Consider the following 16,894-nt stretch of genomic DNA (forward strand, 5'->3'; position numbering starts at 1 on the left):
GTTAGGCATGCAAAGTCCTGATCTTTACAGCTTGCTCAGAGAGTGCTCCAAACCCTGGGTTTTCTAAAGACAAGCCCGTAAAAGACATCTCTTTATTTACTGATGACTACCTAGCTGTCCAACAGGGTTAGGATCACAGGGACCCACCAGGACCTCTAACGTTGCCTCCTCTAAACCAGAGACACCCCCCCTTGGAGACAAGGCTTGGTTCCTACTGACTGTGTCACTCACTCCGAAGTGGCAAGTCTCAAAGTCTATGGTAGTCTTTTATTATATAGCTATTTAAGAGTAAATATGATCAAATAACTCTTCCTGACAAGAAAAAACCTTGGAGCAGACCAACATGGCTAGAAATGGCATATGTTTGAGAGATGGAGGTTGAGGTCTCTGCAGTAGTAGAAGAATTTGAAATCAAATCCCAGGTGGGCACTTTGTCCACACCTTTTTAACTGCAGAACCAAAAGGAAGGATGTATCATCATCCATTCGTGAGGATGTGTTTTGAATGACTGATCTTGCTTCCCGCCCTCACCCTGAAAGGAGTGAGGTACCTATTGCTAGGAGAGGGCTCAAAGCTGTGAATCTCAGGAAGAGGGAGAGCTCAAGCTCCCAGCTACTGAAAATGGCCTTGGTTCAGGGCATACTTATTTACTTCCACTCTCCATTACCTCTTGAATGTACAGACAGCTCCTGAAAAAGGATTTTGAATTTCTGCATCTTCTCTTTAAAAGCCCAACTCTTCCCATGCCTCATAAGATGGGTAGGGATGGTAATACAGCTGTGAAGCTTCCTTTCGCCTGAGTTAAGGCATTGACATTTTTTCCAGACTTAGGCACAAATCCTTTGAGGGCAACCAAACAAAGGCACAATATCTAGTCCAGAAAGTCCCTGAACTGAAAGCTGCTGGAGGCTATAAGAGTATTTTGGGAAGTTATATTACAACTTGAATTCCCATGCTCTCCCTCTAAGAAACAGGACACCAGCCTAAATGGACCTTTCATTCTTACACTTAAAAGAAGTTCATGAACTCACATCAGGCAGCCTAGATATGAAGTCAAAAGCATTGGCTTCCTTGGCTGCTTGCTCAATTTCAGCATCAGAAATATCTTCTCGGCCGTAGCGAATGTTCTCAGCTATTGTTGTTGCAAACAAAACAGGCTCCTGGCTCACAACACCAATATTTTCTCTTAGCCACTTTACATTAAGCGTCCGAATATCCTGACCATCTAAGGTAATCTGAGAGGAAAAGTGCATGTCAAAGTTGAGGAAATGCATTCTGTTAGTAATAAGTCAATTAATTACTATTACTTGACTTAAGCATCAGCTACAAGGACAAAAAAAAAGAAAAAAAAATATTGTTGTTAGTAGAAAACTACGTTGAGGGAGAAGTTACAACTGTAGTTTTTCCATCCACTGCATAAGCTAGAAAACGATGAGAAGCAGCATAAGCAGAGAAGATATCAGGGGAGCTTTTTGTTGACTTTTTTTTTTCCCTTTCAACAACCATACGTACTTTTTACCCTGTTCTCATGCCCCTGTGCCAGTTTGCTGCCCTCACAGTTGTGGCTACACAATTGCTTCTATGGCTGTGCTTTACACTAGATCAAAGAAATAATCCAAGATGACTAAAAAGGAAGGGAAAGTTATTTTTAACCTAGATCATTTGCACTGTGGTCCTATGGACACTGACAGGAGAGGAACAGCAAACTGATGAACAGGGATGAACAGCCACAGAAACAATAAGTTTAAGAAACAACTGTGTTGATAATAGATAGCCACCTCGATACATTCTTTAGTGATAGTTCAGTGTTTAATATTTGAAATGCTTATCTAGTTCCAACTAGCAGTAACAACTACTAAGTAGCAGTCTTCAAATATTAAGTACAAAAAGAACATTTTCCTTAAAAACATATTGTTTATTTTCCTCCTTTTTTCCTTAGGAAATTTCTTATGAAAAGTATTTACCATTTACTGACTGGATCAAATGTTTAGTGGTAGAGCAGATGTACAACATGTAACAACAGAAACTTTGGCTGTGGGTTAGCAAATAAAGAAAAAATGAGCCAAGAAAACAGCCATTAAAATAGGTAAACTCTCTCCAGATTTTAGTTTACGTTCAATTAAAAGGATGCAAAATACAGCAGAGCACTGTTTGATTAAAAAAGTTTTCAGAACCTTAAAAGCCAATTGTTGGTGAAAATAATTTTAAATTCAGATCTTGCATCTATTCAAAGATGTGTGGTATTTACTACTTCCGGCATAATACTGCAAGGAGAATAATGAAGTCAAGCCAACAGAAGAAGATAGTTCATTTTAAATTTAAATTGTGGAAATACTGAACTATACAGAGATATGCCCAAATTCAATGAAAATAAAAATAAAGGTTCAGTCAATATGGGAAACTCATGCTTATCCTAATAGCTCTCAGTTTCTACAGTATGCTTGCAGGCACTCACGTCTCCTTGGACAGGATCGTAGAATCTCTGCAGCAACTGAACAGTAGTGCTTTTTCCACAGCCACTGGCACCAACTAAAGCAATGGTCTTCCCAGTTTGAACTCTTAAATTTAGACCTTTGAGGATCTGTGAAGAAAACAAACACGTAAATAAATAATATTATTTTGACAAGTTTGAGAAGTTTGACTAGAGAACAGCCTGTCAAGGTAACTGTAGCAATAATCAAGACAGTAATAAGGGGCACGGTCTGAAGGTATGGCAATTTTAGTAAGTTAATTTTACCTGGGAACATTCTGGGTCACTGATATGAAAGAGCCTGCATCTATCCTTGTGAAGTGTGTCAGCCTCCAAAACAGGATGGCTACATGTAACCTGCCTTTTGGGAATGGTTCCTGGATCCTTCTGTCTACCAAACCAAGCCTGGGAATTATTTGAGAAGATTGATAACTGGAACAGGCCAAGTTCATGCCAAGAAACATTTTAAGAGTTCCCTTGCATAGACCACTGCATTCCAGTGCCTGGGAAAATTCCCCAGCACACTCAAATCAACTAATATAGACACAGCCACAGTACTCTCAACTTGATAGCTCGTTTTCTCCAATTTGTGTGATCTGGTAGCAGGCTCGGGATCTTATGTTCTCCTGCTGTCCTGTTTTCCAATGCTTAGATAGTAGCATAACACTTAGTTATGAATCTCACAGAAAAATACTTCTAAGGTGCTAAACGTTATTGCTGAGAAACAAGCCTGCTTTCTTCTGTTTTTAGAATATAAATAGCTGTTTTGACAAGGTAACTGCTGGAGAGGCCTTAATAAATCCCAATCCTTATTGTTAACAGCCTCAGCAACCTGGGGAGTAATTACAGATTAATGGTATCTTTGTTGCCATTTTCACATTTAGGAACATTTTACCTCAAAAGATGTCCATGTCATATACAAGTAATGCTGTGTAATTGCCAAAATATTTGGCTGCTATGGGAACTCTTCTTGTTTATACCAGGCTGATTTATAATTTTGCCTACACATGTTTTTTCAATGAGAGATTAAAATAGTTGCAATACTGCTCTCCTCTCCCTGTGCTACATCCAGCAGGGTTTGTATCTCCAAGAAGCTGATATCGTGGTGCCTGCATTATCAAGTAAGAACTATATTCTGGATACCACGATTTCTCCAGACGCAAATAGTCACAACCACCTAATAGGCTATTTCTGACTCTCTTTTATCGGGCAAGGTGTTGTCAAGATTAAAATTGACAATAACTAGACTCCTTAGATCTCTTTGATTTGGTTTAGGCTAGACAGAGGAGATTACACCGTGTTATACGAATTGCTTGAGAGATTGCGGTTAACTTCTACATATCTTTGCTGATTCCTTTTGGCTTTATAAAATAGCATTGATACTCCTAGAAGGAAGAGCTGCTGACTCAGTAGATTTGGGAAGGATGACAAAATATTTCTTATTTCCCTCCCATTTGGCATGCAGACCCATAACATAGCTTATCGGCCTGAATAACATTTTTAGGAAGAAGAAGGAAGAGCCTGCTTTGTCACTTCTGGTTTCTGAGCCAAGAGTGAAAGAAGATGCATTGCGCTGACTTCAGTTAGGCAGAAAGCATAGCTCTGGGGTTGTCCTTCAGCAACCCTGATGTCCTGGAAACAGCTTTGATGCACGGTGGGACAGACGTCAGACGAGTGAGGTGGGAACAGCCATCTGAAGAAATAGCTACAGTGATATGAACTTTCCCATTCTCACCGCTTAATTGGCATGTCCAGCTTTTAATTGTTGACATTTGAAATCTCTATTTCTACCTTTTTCTTCATCAAGGAACAACAGCAGCATTTCCTTTTGCCTTTATCAAGGTCTTCAAAGGATTATGAACTGTTGAATATGGTAGAGAGGTCAAACCAACTGTATCGCCACAAAAGTAATCACCATGACATGACGTACAGAGCACCGCACAATAAGGATACTAAGGGACATTCAAATGGCAAAGAATAGGGACATCTGTTTATTGAACATCAGTTTTAACATCTGCCCAAAATAACATTTGGCTTCCAAATGTATATTTAAGATGTTTCAATCCATTTGATGTCATATTGTTGTAAAGCCCATCTCACAGGTCATTTTTCACATGGCATATCACAGCAACTCAGAACAACCAAGGGGCTGGAAAGAGCAGCTTCCTGGTTTAACTGTGTAAAGTCTGGAAGTTTTAATGACAGATCTTAAAGAAAAAAAAATCTTGTTTGGTTTATCAGAGCTCTTGTTCACAGAAATTCAGACTAGGAGCAACACGTAATCTTCTTAGATGTGTCCAGCAGAGGAGAATGGTGAGCAAGTAGCCAGTGGCAGTGGTTCTAGAGCTTTGCCTTTGCACAATATTGGGGGAAAAAATCTCTTGTCTCCCAAGACAGGAATGCATTTTGCATTCAAGAACAACAAGATCAGACAAATAATACAGACATAGGCTGCAGAATTTCAGTACAATAAATCTAAAACGAACACTTACTTTAACGTCAGGTCTGGATGGGTAACTGAAATGGATGTTTCTGAATTCAATTTCTCCTACGAGTTTGTCTGGTTTGTAGCCTTCCTTAGAACTGCTATCTATGAGCCGTTTCTGGAAAGAGGTTTTTAAAATATATTGCTGGTTATTACACTTTTGGGACTGTTGTTTCAGCTGGATACTTTGTTCTCTCCTTTACTTTCTCAGCTGCTGGTTTACACCGCAGTACACCATTGCAGAGCTGCTGCGTTTTACTTGCAGGATGCTGAACGCAGGGGAACATCTAACTGTCAATTCTACTTTGACAAATATAGTACATTTTCAAATGCAAAAAAAATCCACAGGAGAAAATCTGTAATTGCAGAGCTTAGTTGTACTATCTGGCAGCCAAAATATGGCCCTCGGTTATCCATATAGGAGGATTTTATATTCACATCAACAACGATGTAACCATTTCTGTGAGATCTTTCTAGTCCTACTTGTTTAAAATATTTTATATACAGAGATATCCAATTGCTGCATAACACAGCAAGACTAAGATAATAGCAATGTGGGATTTATATTATTATAGCTTTCAATAGCACTTTTAATCCCCTCCTCACCAACTCCCCCCACCTCAAAAAAACCAGCTCAGCTCAAATTGTGCATATATTCATTTTTTAAAAAATAGTATAATGCCTTGCTTCTTTCCCTCTGGAGTTGCAAGTCTAATATTAGAGAAAGACTCAACCCATAAATCTCAGGTACACATGCCAGGTTTCCCAACATTCATCGTAACAAATAAAGAGGCACTTTTCTCGATATGAATGGAAATATTATGGGTTTCAGTGGTAGGCTTCTATAGATTTTATGATTTAGGGGCTTTTGAGTGCTTTTGTGACATCTCTCAAGGAAAAAAAAAAAGGTGGTGGTGGGGTCAGAAATTAAGTGTGGTGGAAAGCCTTTTCTACTTACTTAGATACTTACCTTATTGATAATCTGATATACTTCATAGGCAGCCCCACGTGCATTAGCCACGCTCTCCAGGTTGGGAGCCGCCTGGCCCAGGGAGAAGGCTCCGATGAGCACAGAGAAGAACACCTGTGGGAGACGGAAGGAAGCATCGCAGTCAATGGTGATTACAGAGCCACCAGTAATACAAAAGTGAAAGGTGCATTTCCAAGTCGCTCCTGTCCATTTCCCATTTTCCTGAAGTGAATGGTAACTACTGACACATGCTTTTGTGGCATGAATGGCTTTTCTTTATGATGTTTTTTGCATTTTCTATTGCCTATAAATAGAACAAAAGGCTTTTGCTCTTGCTTTCCAGATGTTCCCAAAGTCAAGAGGCTTACAAAACTTAGTCCAAAGTTTCTTAAATGAAATCCCACCCATGGGACCAACATACAATTAACTTGACATGCTGTGAGGAACCATACTGAGGAGTCAAACATCAGAAGTCATTTGAGTGCAAAAGTTAAGCATGTAGCCAAACTTTTGACAGGAAGAAGACAGCAAAAAATCCTCAAACCAATACCAACTTAGACATATTGGTAATGTACAGTAAATGCTTGCAAGTAAACAACAAAATGCAGAGAAGACATTGTGGCTAAATGAGATGATGAGGACTTCCCAGTACATATTCAGCACACCAGTGGGACTCATTAACCCTAGTGGCTAGCTGGAATTTTGCTGGTAGTTCAGTTTACTTGTCTTTGCTCCCTAAGCTCCAGCTCTAGGTTGTTCATCCTGCCCAAAAATAGGGTCCAAGGCAAGTGAGAAAAATAATCCCTTGCAGATATACTTTTGCCTCTGCACTGGGAATTCAAGAGTGGGAATTCAAGGTGCCCTGTTCAAATGTTATATCAAAAGCTAGGTAAGAAAAATGCCGCCTTTTCAGTTCTTTTATAGCAAGTGAGTCTTTAACAGCTAATTTAACAAGCACTGGGCTGAAAATAGAGATAATTTTATTATTATTTACATAACTTATTTTCTTGGAATTACAGAGCATTTTTCAAAGCTGCTTTGCTGTACTTACAATTAACACACGGCCAATGTCATAATCTTCCTCCTCGGCAGTGAGCTTGGTTCCATACCAAAATGCAAGTGCATAGGATCCAAAGATAAGAAATTGTGAAACACCTAGAGATGTGTTGGTCGTAATGGATTTTTTCACTCCAACACTTCTAGCCATTTCTAAGTTAGCATCATATCTGAAAGTGGATAAGGAAACCATTAATTTGACAGGTACCACATGCCATTCTGATGGATATTTCCCAGTGCCCTTTTTTAATTAAAAGTTTTTTTGCCATAAAATCTATTGAAGTCTCACAAAGAAAATACAGATTTTTTTTTTTTGACAGATGACTAGTAAGGATATAATTTTTTTGGATAAATTTTCTCTCACATACGCTGACAATATTCTCATACCACTATGGAAGACGTATTTAGAAAACAATTGAGAAGCATGACTTCGTTATCATGATGGAAGACAAGATACCACTCTTGAGCCATTTGTTTGCATTAGTCCTGAAAGGAAACCTTGAAAAGGTTTTATCGACATTACCTATCGAAGGTAAGGTTTAGTTTTCCACATTTTAAAAAAGGCAAAACCAAAACCAAATTCCAGGCACTATGAATGAAGGCAGGTAAATGAATAGAAGTCAGAGCTACCTCTAACACTGGAGTTGTTCTCTAACTGGCCATTCAGGGAAGCCAGGAAACTTTCCCTTAGGCTAGTTCACTGATTAATATGGCAATATAGCAAACAAGTGGACATGGAAGACTAGTATAAGAACTGACAAGTTCAAGGAGAAAATTATTCCTTCTAAGGATAGTTCACATTCATTCATCTATAGTTTCCAGTTAACAGCTTTCACTTACTCAAGCTCATTATGGAAAGTATAGTCTAGGAATAGTATATCTTTTCACTTGTTAGCGACATGCTCAGCAGCTTGCACTTTTTTACTAATACATATTTTCTATACAAAGGGTCCCCAAAGTAGGAAGACGTGAAATTCAGTCAGCCAGGAAGGAATCTTAAAACAATGTGCATTAATTTTGTTCACGTAAATTGCTTACATGCTATTAATGCTGTATTTGTTACTCAGATATATTTAAATGTTTTGGCTTGGTTGTGTTCTTAAAACTAAGCCCTACCTTCAAGTCAGCAGCATCACAGGACCACCAGGGAGATGAGAACTGGGTTTAAGCATTGTACCAAGTACACATGATCACTCGACTACAGAGGAAGAGCCAAGCCACTGCCAGAAGCCCGTGACCCAAGGTCCCTTGCAAGTGTAAACGCTTGGGGTCAGTGGATGCACTGTGCAGTGAAAGGTTGCTTATCCTAACTCTGGAGCCATATAGCTGAGTAGGAGTCACAATCCATGCTTAGCAAAATGCCCTAGTCAGTCCCTGGTAGCAGTTTGTCCCTAGCAGAAGATGTTCCTAGGAGAACCAACAGTTCCATGCTTTTTTTACATTAAATGGAGGTGGAGCTGTGGAAGAGGCTGACTGGTCAACTGTGGAGGAAAGAAAATGTCTTACTGGCATGGAGTTACCTGGGTATGAGTTACTTTATCTCTAGATCTCAAAAAAAAAAAAAAAAAAAAGAAGTAAAAGCAGTTTGAAGCAGCTCCTACTATTGGATTTTCAGACATTGGAATTTGTGGGGACCAAGAGGAAGATGGGGAGAGGAGGAACAACTGATTTAGTCCATCTTAGGACTTTTTTTACCTTTACTGTGTGAGCAGAAAGGGTCTTAATATGGTTGTAACTTAAAGAAAAATCCCAAGCAGAATACAGTGCTATAAGATAGTCATAGCTCATCCCTTGGAAGATGATAAATGAAGGAGCAGGCTATAGGACCCCAAGCTAAGGCTAACATCACCTTAGAAAACTTGCGCAAGACTTGGGCAAACATAAGAGTTGAAAAACATAGAAGAAATTAATGGATCATATGGATCAGGTCTTCTGGCTTGCCTTTCCCAACTGCATAGTATTGGTGATGCCCTGTATTTGTATACTGAATGTCATTGTTTATGATATGTGAATAAATTTGTGGTCAGCCATATCCACCTCACCTTTTCCATGTGACTAGGGCCAACACTGCATTAGGCCATCTACTAATGTTATGTGCAAATCACTAGAGCAATAAAAGCCAGTGACGTGATTTTACTTAAGGCTGTATCCAGTGAAGCTTAAATATAAACTCGTTAATCAAAGATCAGAACAGCAGTGCACATGTTCTAGAAGTTAAGCAATTAATCACATGCTTTGCTGCATTTGACTGCTAGGTAAAGATAACCTTCTCACCACTTTCACTTTAAATTCAACTCCAGATCTCAATTGGAGGAGAAATTTGAGTGTGTGCTGCAGTGATAACACAAAATAGGCTGTATTCACTGACTGGGTCTATTTACAGATCTTTGTAAGTAGACAGCTAACCTAATAGAAGGATAAAATAACACTAAGGAGAATCCCATTCCTCTGCCTCTCCAAAAAAACCCAACAAACAAACCACCCCACAAACCCAACCCAAACTCCTTTTCCATATTTTAAATATAATTATTATTTCAAAAACTTACTTTGCCAGTGCCTTTTGCTGTCCATTGAAAGCTACAACAGTCCTGATTGCTGTCAAAATTTCTTCTGCCACAGCTCCTGCTTTGGCATAAGCAGACAGCTCTTTAGCAGTAAGGGATGCCAGGAGCTGCAAAGTTGAAAAACAGATGTTATTGCAGCCTACTGAAAGGGTATGCACACTGTATTGCGGTGAATAAGAATGATGAATGTTCAAGGCACGAGGCGAGGTTTTAGAAAAGAGAGGGTCAACTGTGCCCTGAATTTCCCCCAAATTCAGCTCAGTCTCTCACTGTGTACTCATTGAAGTGAAAGACTGCATCAGACGAGCTTCACGACTGACCCACTTTCCTCTCAAGCTGAGGATACCCCTATGCACTGCACTGTGATGCCTGTGGGGTCAGGGAGATGAGCCGTGGTTGCTCTGGGGGGTGTCTGAGGTGTTCAGAAGCTAGAGCAAGAGTAGACATTACAGCTTCTTACGCTCTTCTTCCTAGCTTAAGTAAAATGCTTTAAGTAGAAAAAACCCCTTATATGTAAGTAACCACCCAAGAATACAAGCAGTACCCATTAACATGGCTACAACAAATCACAAGGTGAAAATATTTTCCTATCTGATCTCCAGATACTTCTTTAGCTTGTATCACTCCAGTCTGCATTAGCTGTAGATGTGTCCTGGTACCTACTCTGTGCACAGCATGAAACTGAGTAAATTATTTCCAAGAGACGTGGTATCATATATGTGCAGACGGAAAGAGCTTGAAAGGCATTTGTGTTAAGAGTGAAGGGTGAGGGTCGTTAGCGTGTGCCTGGGCTTCCCCAGCGCTCTGCATGAGGAAAGTGCTGTGCAAGGAAAGATGGTCTGGTGCAGATTATCCTCTGCCGCATGGCACGAGGACAGAGTATGTGGACAGAAGGAATACCACATGGAAGTACGTGCTTGGGAACCCAAAGAAAAGCTACAGGAGGAGTGGAAATAAAGTAAGCATGGGGCCAACCTCCCAACTTAGAAACCACACTAGGTTTCTCCCATTCTCTCCTCCTTTCCTGTGCATAAGACTTGTAACCTTTTTTTTCTGGTTTGCTTTGTTTATTAATCCCCACACACTTACAGTTGACCAAACTGCTGCTGACGCAGCAAGCAGAGGGCTGACTGACAAAATCACCAGTGTCAGCTTCCACCCGTGGATGAATCCTATAATAATCCCTGCCAGAAATGTGGCAAAAAACTGTACAAATATACAGATCTTGTCTCCGATGCCTTCGTGGATGGTGTTGATGTCACTTTAAATAACAATAATAATAAAAAAGATTTGTTAGCTTTGAATGCTTTTCATTCTAACTCCCTCCCCCTCCGTCTCATGCTGTGTGGCCTCATGTCAGAAGCTTTGCCATTTCCTAACTGGCAGAGTGAAATTTCTAACCACAGCTACTGAACAGTACCATTAGTCTCTTGTGTGGCCAAAACACAGCAGAAACCTCCTAGGACTCATTTTCTGTATTTTCCGTCATTCTCTGCTGTTTCTGCGCCCTGTCACTAGGTCACAAATGACCTAGTTTCCTTATCCAGCATCCAAATGGAGCCATACAAATAAAGAGCCAAACAGCCTCCTCACCTCCCGTGACCATCTACAAATTATTCCTCCCCCTCAGCTTTCTGAAGCATTTTATGTTCTTAATTTTGGCTACAGGCTCAGATCAAGGGTTATCTCCATTCTGTGAGAACAAACATTATTTGGAAAAACCTCTGGTTTTCATACAACTTTCCTTCACTGCTTCCCCTTCTCAGCACATACAGATGCTAGAGCTGAGAGTGGTTTCATTTCAGCTTCTCTTATACCTTTCAGGACACAGCTCTGTCCAAATAATTAAAAAAAAAATAAATTAAATATCTGTGTTCATGCATATAGTCCCATTGCATTTTGGGGCACACGGTCCTCATCCCTAAATCTATTTAAGTCTATGGAAAAGTTCCAAAGATTTTAACTGACTGGACAGAGTCCAGTCTGAGATCCGGGTGGATGTAAATGCAAGCTTATTTCCATTCAATAAAGTGTCAGAGCTTGCAGTGTTTGTAAACTAGCTGGAGACAGCAGAGCTGTTTATCTAGTACTGTCTGCCATATAATTCACGGACATTTGAAAGCCAATGTCAGGCATTTTACAGCAAAAACCCTTTCCAATGCATGTATCACAGAAACTGCACAAATGAAGCTAAAAAGGATGATGAATTTCTCCCTCGGAGCTGTAATATTTCACACTTTAGGTTTGGATTTGTTTGTGTGTTTTTGTTTTGTTTTTAACTCTCTATAGGCTATTCCATAAAAGATAAATGGCAGTTTTCTTTTAAATGTCATACTTAGAGGGGGTAAAAAATGAACAGAGCCCTCACTCTGTCAGCCTGGTGTTCAGCGTTCCTATCTGGGTAGTGTCAAACCAAGCCATCTCCTGATGGAGCACTGCAAAAAAGAACTTCTGCCGGATCCTGGCTGTCTGCCTCGTAGCAGCAATCAAAAACGTCCACACTTGGATGGTGCTCAGGATCAACACAGCACAGCCAATTCCCACGTAGTAGTAAGCAAACCTGTGGTAAAGGCAACAAAAGGCTACAGGATCCCCACTGCATCTTGTGAGAGCAACAACTTGTCTTCAATTTACCCCATCAAAGTAAATACTGAAGCCTGCGATACATTATTGGGAAGCCTTTTCGAGAAGGCAAACATTTGGCTTCTGCTCAAAAGGCATAAAACAGTGAAAGAAAATCCTTCAATACTCTGTTAACAGAATAACTACAAAGACACTTACTTTGTCATTTCAGCTTCTATATCTACGCCTGGAATTGATAGACAGCTGGAACTATTTACTGAAGTATCTGTGAAGGGGGAAAAAAAAAGTAGCAATATTTGTGGAAAGTATTATATGTAGAAGACAAATCATGGCAATCTAGGGTCATCAGTTTTTGAATGTTTTGTATTTTGCAAGAGGGGTTTTGCAAAATGGTTTGTCAAATACACATTTTGTTTTTCTGAACTTCTAGTAATTGTGGTGCCTGATGACTGATGATACAGAAGGCAGTCACGCTCCTTACTATCTCACCAAAGTTGAAGTTCATTCATAAAGAACATAGCCAATTCACTGCTTTTTGTCCTGTTCAAGCCATTAAAGATCGATAAAAACAATTGTCTAATTTGCAGCAGGATGAATTTTCCTCATTATATACTTCTTCAGACGTGAACCAGTGCCTAATCTGGGGGAAAAACCCCAATCTTGGCTCCTGTAGCAAAACATAACTGGTATTTAGAGAAGTCCAATTTTAACTTTTTACCTTCTGATATGTTTGATTTCACGCCGCTTAGCACGAAGCTGTTTGTCATCTCTCCAAAGACAATGATCATAAGTGGCAATCCAGTACCATTTGCAGCAGCTGCGATCAAACCAACTACCATCAAAAGGACATCCACCCAATCAGCGTAGCAAAACTATGCAAACATTAAAAAACAGAGGAAAAAAAAAAAGGAATGAAGTTATGCCAGACAGTTCAAGTATTTGCTGCAGTACAGCAGACTTACAGAACCCACTTTGTTTCTACCTACATATTCTAAGTAGCGACAACAGTCTAACTGAAGGTAAACTCAGAAAATAAGAATTTTGTAGTGGGTCCTGCACATTGTTAAATCAGTTCTCACTAAGGCTGCTAAGGGAATATTGGCAGGACAAACAGTTCTTCCTCAACTCAGCAGGAAAAAACCCCAAAGCGTTATATCCTACATGTTTCTAAGTGATGATCTTCTCTGTACAATATATTGCATTTTCTGTTCCAGTAAGTTACATATTTACTAAGATAATGCCTTTGAAATGTAAACAATAGTGAGTTATTGACCAGCACCTGGGTTATATCTACTAGTAGAAAATGTTTGCAGCAGAGATTGTATCTTATGGCTTGTCCACTCTTGAACATTTGTTTGCTTTAAAGAAGGATGTGGATTTAAACTGCCATAGCTATTCCTGGATGTGGTTAATCTGAAATCAGAACATTTTATTCCTGACTGTCCTAACCCTCTTCCAAAGTGTAAATGGACATTGAATAAACCAGAGAAGAATAAAAGTTCTCATTCCAGAATAAACAAGTCCACGTGTAAAGAGTTATTTGAGAATAGCTGTTGTGTAGAAAACTAACACAAAACCATGCCGCTGGTTCTCTCAGACAGCAGATCCCTCAGAGGTCAAAGACAGGATAAATTCATTATAAGTAGAGCCAAGGCAAGGGCCTGTCCTAGATCAGCCCCAGCAGGGGTGAGCGTCAGCCTCTAATGAAGGTCGAAAATGTCCCTGCTTACTGCAGGGGGATTGGACTGGATGACCTTTAAAGTCCCTTCCAACCCAACACATTCTACGATTCTAATGGCACTAAGGTTGGACTACTTTAAGTGCTACCAATACACTGAGGTGGCAATCTGACCTAACAGGCCAAATTTTAAAGAGGCCTAACACCAGCAATAGTATTTCATAGGTCACAGGCTTCTTCTCCAGTTTTGATTGCCTATTATTCATAAATAAATAACTCTCAATGCCAAATAAGGAAAAAGAAATATAAAGCCGACCTTCAAACTGGACACTAACCAATTCAAAAATGCCAACCACCTTTTTCTCTGCCTTCTCATTTTCCTTCCTAGAGGAAAATACAAGAGACTAATTAAGATGAGGTTTTTCTACCAAAGCTGTATTAACTTCCCCCCCCTCCACCTCCCCCAGTGGCCAATGTGTTAAGTTCAAATACCTACCTTTTTTTTCTGGGCTTTAACTGGTCACTTTGTTCAAGATTTTCATCATGTTGGAAAGAAGGGTTGTCGTACCCTTTTCTTGCAGATTCTGTGAAATAAACCCCAGACTTTTTAAGCGTAATATCCCATGTTTTTACCAGTTTCATGCAACTCTTACTGCTGATTATTTTGCATTAAATCTTAAAGACTAGTTTTTCCTCATGTTTGTGGAGCACCCTGGTGAATTTTTCTTGAAACTTCCTTTCAATTCAATTAATCTCCTCTACTCCAGAAAAAACTTCCAGCTCCATTTCTGAGATGGAAACAAACTTCATTTTTACGATTAAAATATATTTATCCAGAAAGGTTACCAAAAACTGAAAGCAAGAATTAATTAATTCTGCAAACGCCTACAGAACTGAATGCAAACAAGGAGAAGCCCTACTGAAATAGCTGGAATTGCTTACAGTGAAGGTGAAGGTACTTTTCAGTACCTGAAGGGGGACTACAGGAGAGATGGGAAGGAACTTATTATGAGGGAGTGTAGTGATAGGATGAGGGGCAACGGTTTTAAACTGGAAGAGGGTAGATTTAGATTACATATTAGGAAGAAATTTACTGAGAGGGTGGTGAAACACTAAAACAGATTGCCCAGAGAAGCTGTGGATGCCCCTTGGAAGTGTTCAAGGCCAGGCTGGATGGGACTTTGAGCAACCTGGTCCAGTGGGAGGTGTCCCTGCCTATGGCAGGAGGGTTGGAACTAGATGGTCTTTAAGGTCCCTTCCAACCTAAACTCTTTTATGATTCTATAATTGCTGTAGGTAATACAGAATAGATGCAGGTTAACTGAAGAATCATGTCTTTGCCTGTAATAACCATCTTCATTATTTCTTTGTATGGCAGTAGTTGCCATGCATTCCACTTCCTTTGTGCTAGGGACTTTAGAAATCTAGACAAGAGAGGAATCATACCCCAGAAAGGTTATGATTCCAAACCCATAAAATGAGATGTAACAGATGGATAAAGAAACTGATGAGCAACCACAGTAGGGAGCCAGCTGTGAATTGCATGGGTACAAAAGGGCTCCACACACCAGCCATCCCCAATTTACATTTACCTTAGCTGCTGACTCACTGTGAATAGAATTATCTGCACACTGCTTTTAATGTCAGTCAGTCTACAAAGACTGGTTTAGACAACCGTTTGAAGTCAATAACGTGCTTCCACCTTACTGAGCTTATTTTAGGAGCATTTTCATGCCGAGGTTAGGATCCACCTAAATAGTTTTACTCACATGAATTAATTTTGTTGAACTTGGTGGAATGATTCATGTATAAATATTTTCTAGGTAGTAGCTCTATCTGACTGTAAACTCACTGTGGTATCTCCTATAAAACCACTACAGCAATTAGAAAAGACTTATAGTGCACCTTTAGAATTGGAGCTGTGGAATATATTCCTCAAACATATACACCGCTTTCATGCCTTTGGCTTACCAGCATCGGAGAAGTCCTTTTCTGTGGAATTTACAAAGCAATCCTTCATTGTTCTTTGTTGTATGCTTATGAGATAAAGTCACATTAATCAAAACCTACGTTAAAAAAGCAAAAAAACATTCAGAAATAGTTGATATTTAAAGAGTTCACATTAAAATATTTGTGGGTTTTTCCATGACTCATTATGTTACGTTTTTGATCTCAGCATTGTCTTACTTATATATAATGTCTAAAAGAAATGCATAACAGTATGATAAAGAACTACTTTCAATGAAATATTAAGAATGGTACAAACTAGAACAATGGAACCTAACTCAGTAGCCTGTTTCAGTAGTCATTTCTGATAAATCCCTAGATCATTCAGACGCAAACTGTTACGGATGACCTATTACAGAATAGAGGATTTCCCTTGTGATTTTGCGTTTATTAAAACTTATTGAACAGTTGTAAGAGAATCGTGATTATAATGATAAAGTCTAAAGGTACACGTACGCATTATGCCAGACACTTACAGAGGAAGATTTAGAGGCAGTAAATGAATGATGCTCCAAGCTTCCCTAGGCTCTTCCTCTTGATGTATCACATACATAGATTTTAAGAAAAAAAGGGGAAAAATTTTGATATAGGCTAAAATAATAATGATAGCAAAGTGCATAGTCGACTTGAACACAAAAAAAAAATATTTTTTTTTTGAAGCGTCCTTTTTGATAAGTTTCTGGCTGTGTTCCCCCCTCTGCTGCCGTTGTTTCAGCTTACCTTTCCACCCCACGCTGTGCCCACACGCGTGGGTGACTACGGCCCCTTACGGTCGCCGGGCGCGGTGTCCCCAGATCCGCCGCGGCGACCCCGGCCCCGGCCCGGTCCCTGCGGGGCGGGCTGCCCGCGCCCCGGACACCGCCTTTATAGCGGCGGGCACCTCCCGCCCTCCTTCCATCCCTCCCTCCCGCGGCTCGGGTTTCAGGTGAAGGTCGGTGCCGCAGCCGGGCAGGAGCGGAGGGACCCGGAGAGACCCCGGTGGGCGATTTCGGGCGGTGGGTTCCCACTCCCCCCGCAGCCCCATCGGAAACGACACACGGCAAGCCACCCTTATCGGAGCCCCGCATTCCACCTTGAGTCT

General features: G+C 40.1%; 1 protein-coding gene across 4 annotated transcripts in view; it reads right to left on the minus strand.

The window, feature by feature from the left end:
• ABCB5 (ATP binding cassette subfamily B member 5) overlaps positions 1-16,642 on the minus strand; it is a 39,408-nt gene extending 22,766 nt beyond the window's left edge. For 2 of the 4 annotated variants that reach the window (XR_008464954.1, XM_054192192.1), the window contains exons 1-15: positions 16,534-16,642; positions 16,290-16,347; positions 15,778-15,872; positions 14,303-14,390; positions 14,142-14,190; positions 12,847-13,000; positions 12,327-12,393; positions 11,914-12,105; positions 10,635-10,806; positions 9,528-9,652; positions 6,977-7,151; positions 5,926-6,039; positions 4,963-5,073; positions 2,456-2,581; positions 1,032-1,235 (exon numbers count right to left, since the gene is read on the minus strand). Coding sequence is in view for 3 of the 4 variants with exons in the window: in XM_054192192.1 (XP_054048167.1) it covers positions 1,032-1,235; positions 2,456-2,581; positions 4,963-5,073; positions 5,926-6,039; positions 6,977-7,151; positions 9,528-9,652; positions 10,635-10,806; positions 11,914-12,105; positions 12,327-12,393; positions 12,847-13,000; positions 14,142-14,190; positions 14,303-14,390; positions 15,778-15,826 (1,626 nt within the window). In the remaining variant the exon portion in view is untranslated. Of the gene's footprint in view, positions 1-1,031; positions 1,236-2,455; positions 2,582-4,962; positions 5,074-5,925; positions 6,040-6,976; positions 7,152-9,527; positions 9,653-10,634; positions 10,807-11,913; positions 12,106-12,326; positions 12,394-12,846; positions 13,001-14,141; positions 14,191-14,302; positions 14,391-15,777; positions 15,873-16,289; positions 16,348-16,533 lie in introns of those variants that run through there. The other 2 variants (XM_054192193.1, XM_054192194.1) reach the window with 2 other exon arrangements.
• Positions 16,643-16,894: the final 252 nt, after the last annotated feature.

Source organism: Rissa tridactyla, chromosome 2 (genome assembly GCF_028500815.1).
Source record: "Rissa tridactyla isolate bRisTri1 chromosome 2, bRisTri1.patW.cur.20221130, whole genome shotgun sequence".
Taxonomy (NCBI): domain Eukaryota; kingdom Metazoa; phylum Chordata; class Aves; order Charadriiformes; family Laridae; genus Rissa; species Rissa tridactyla.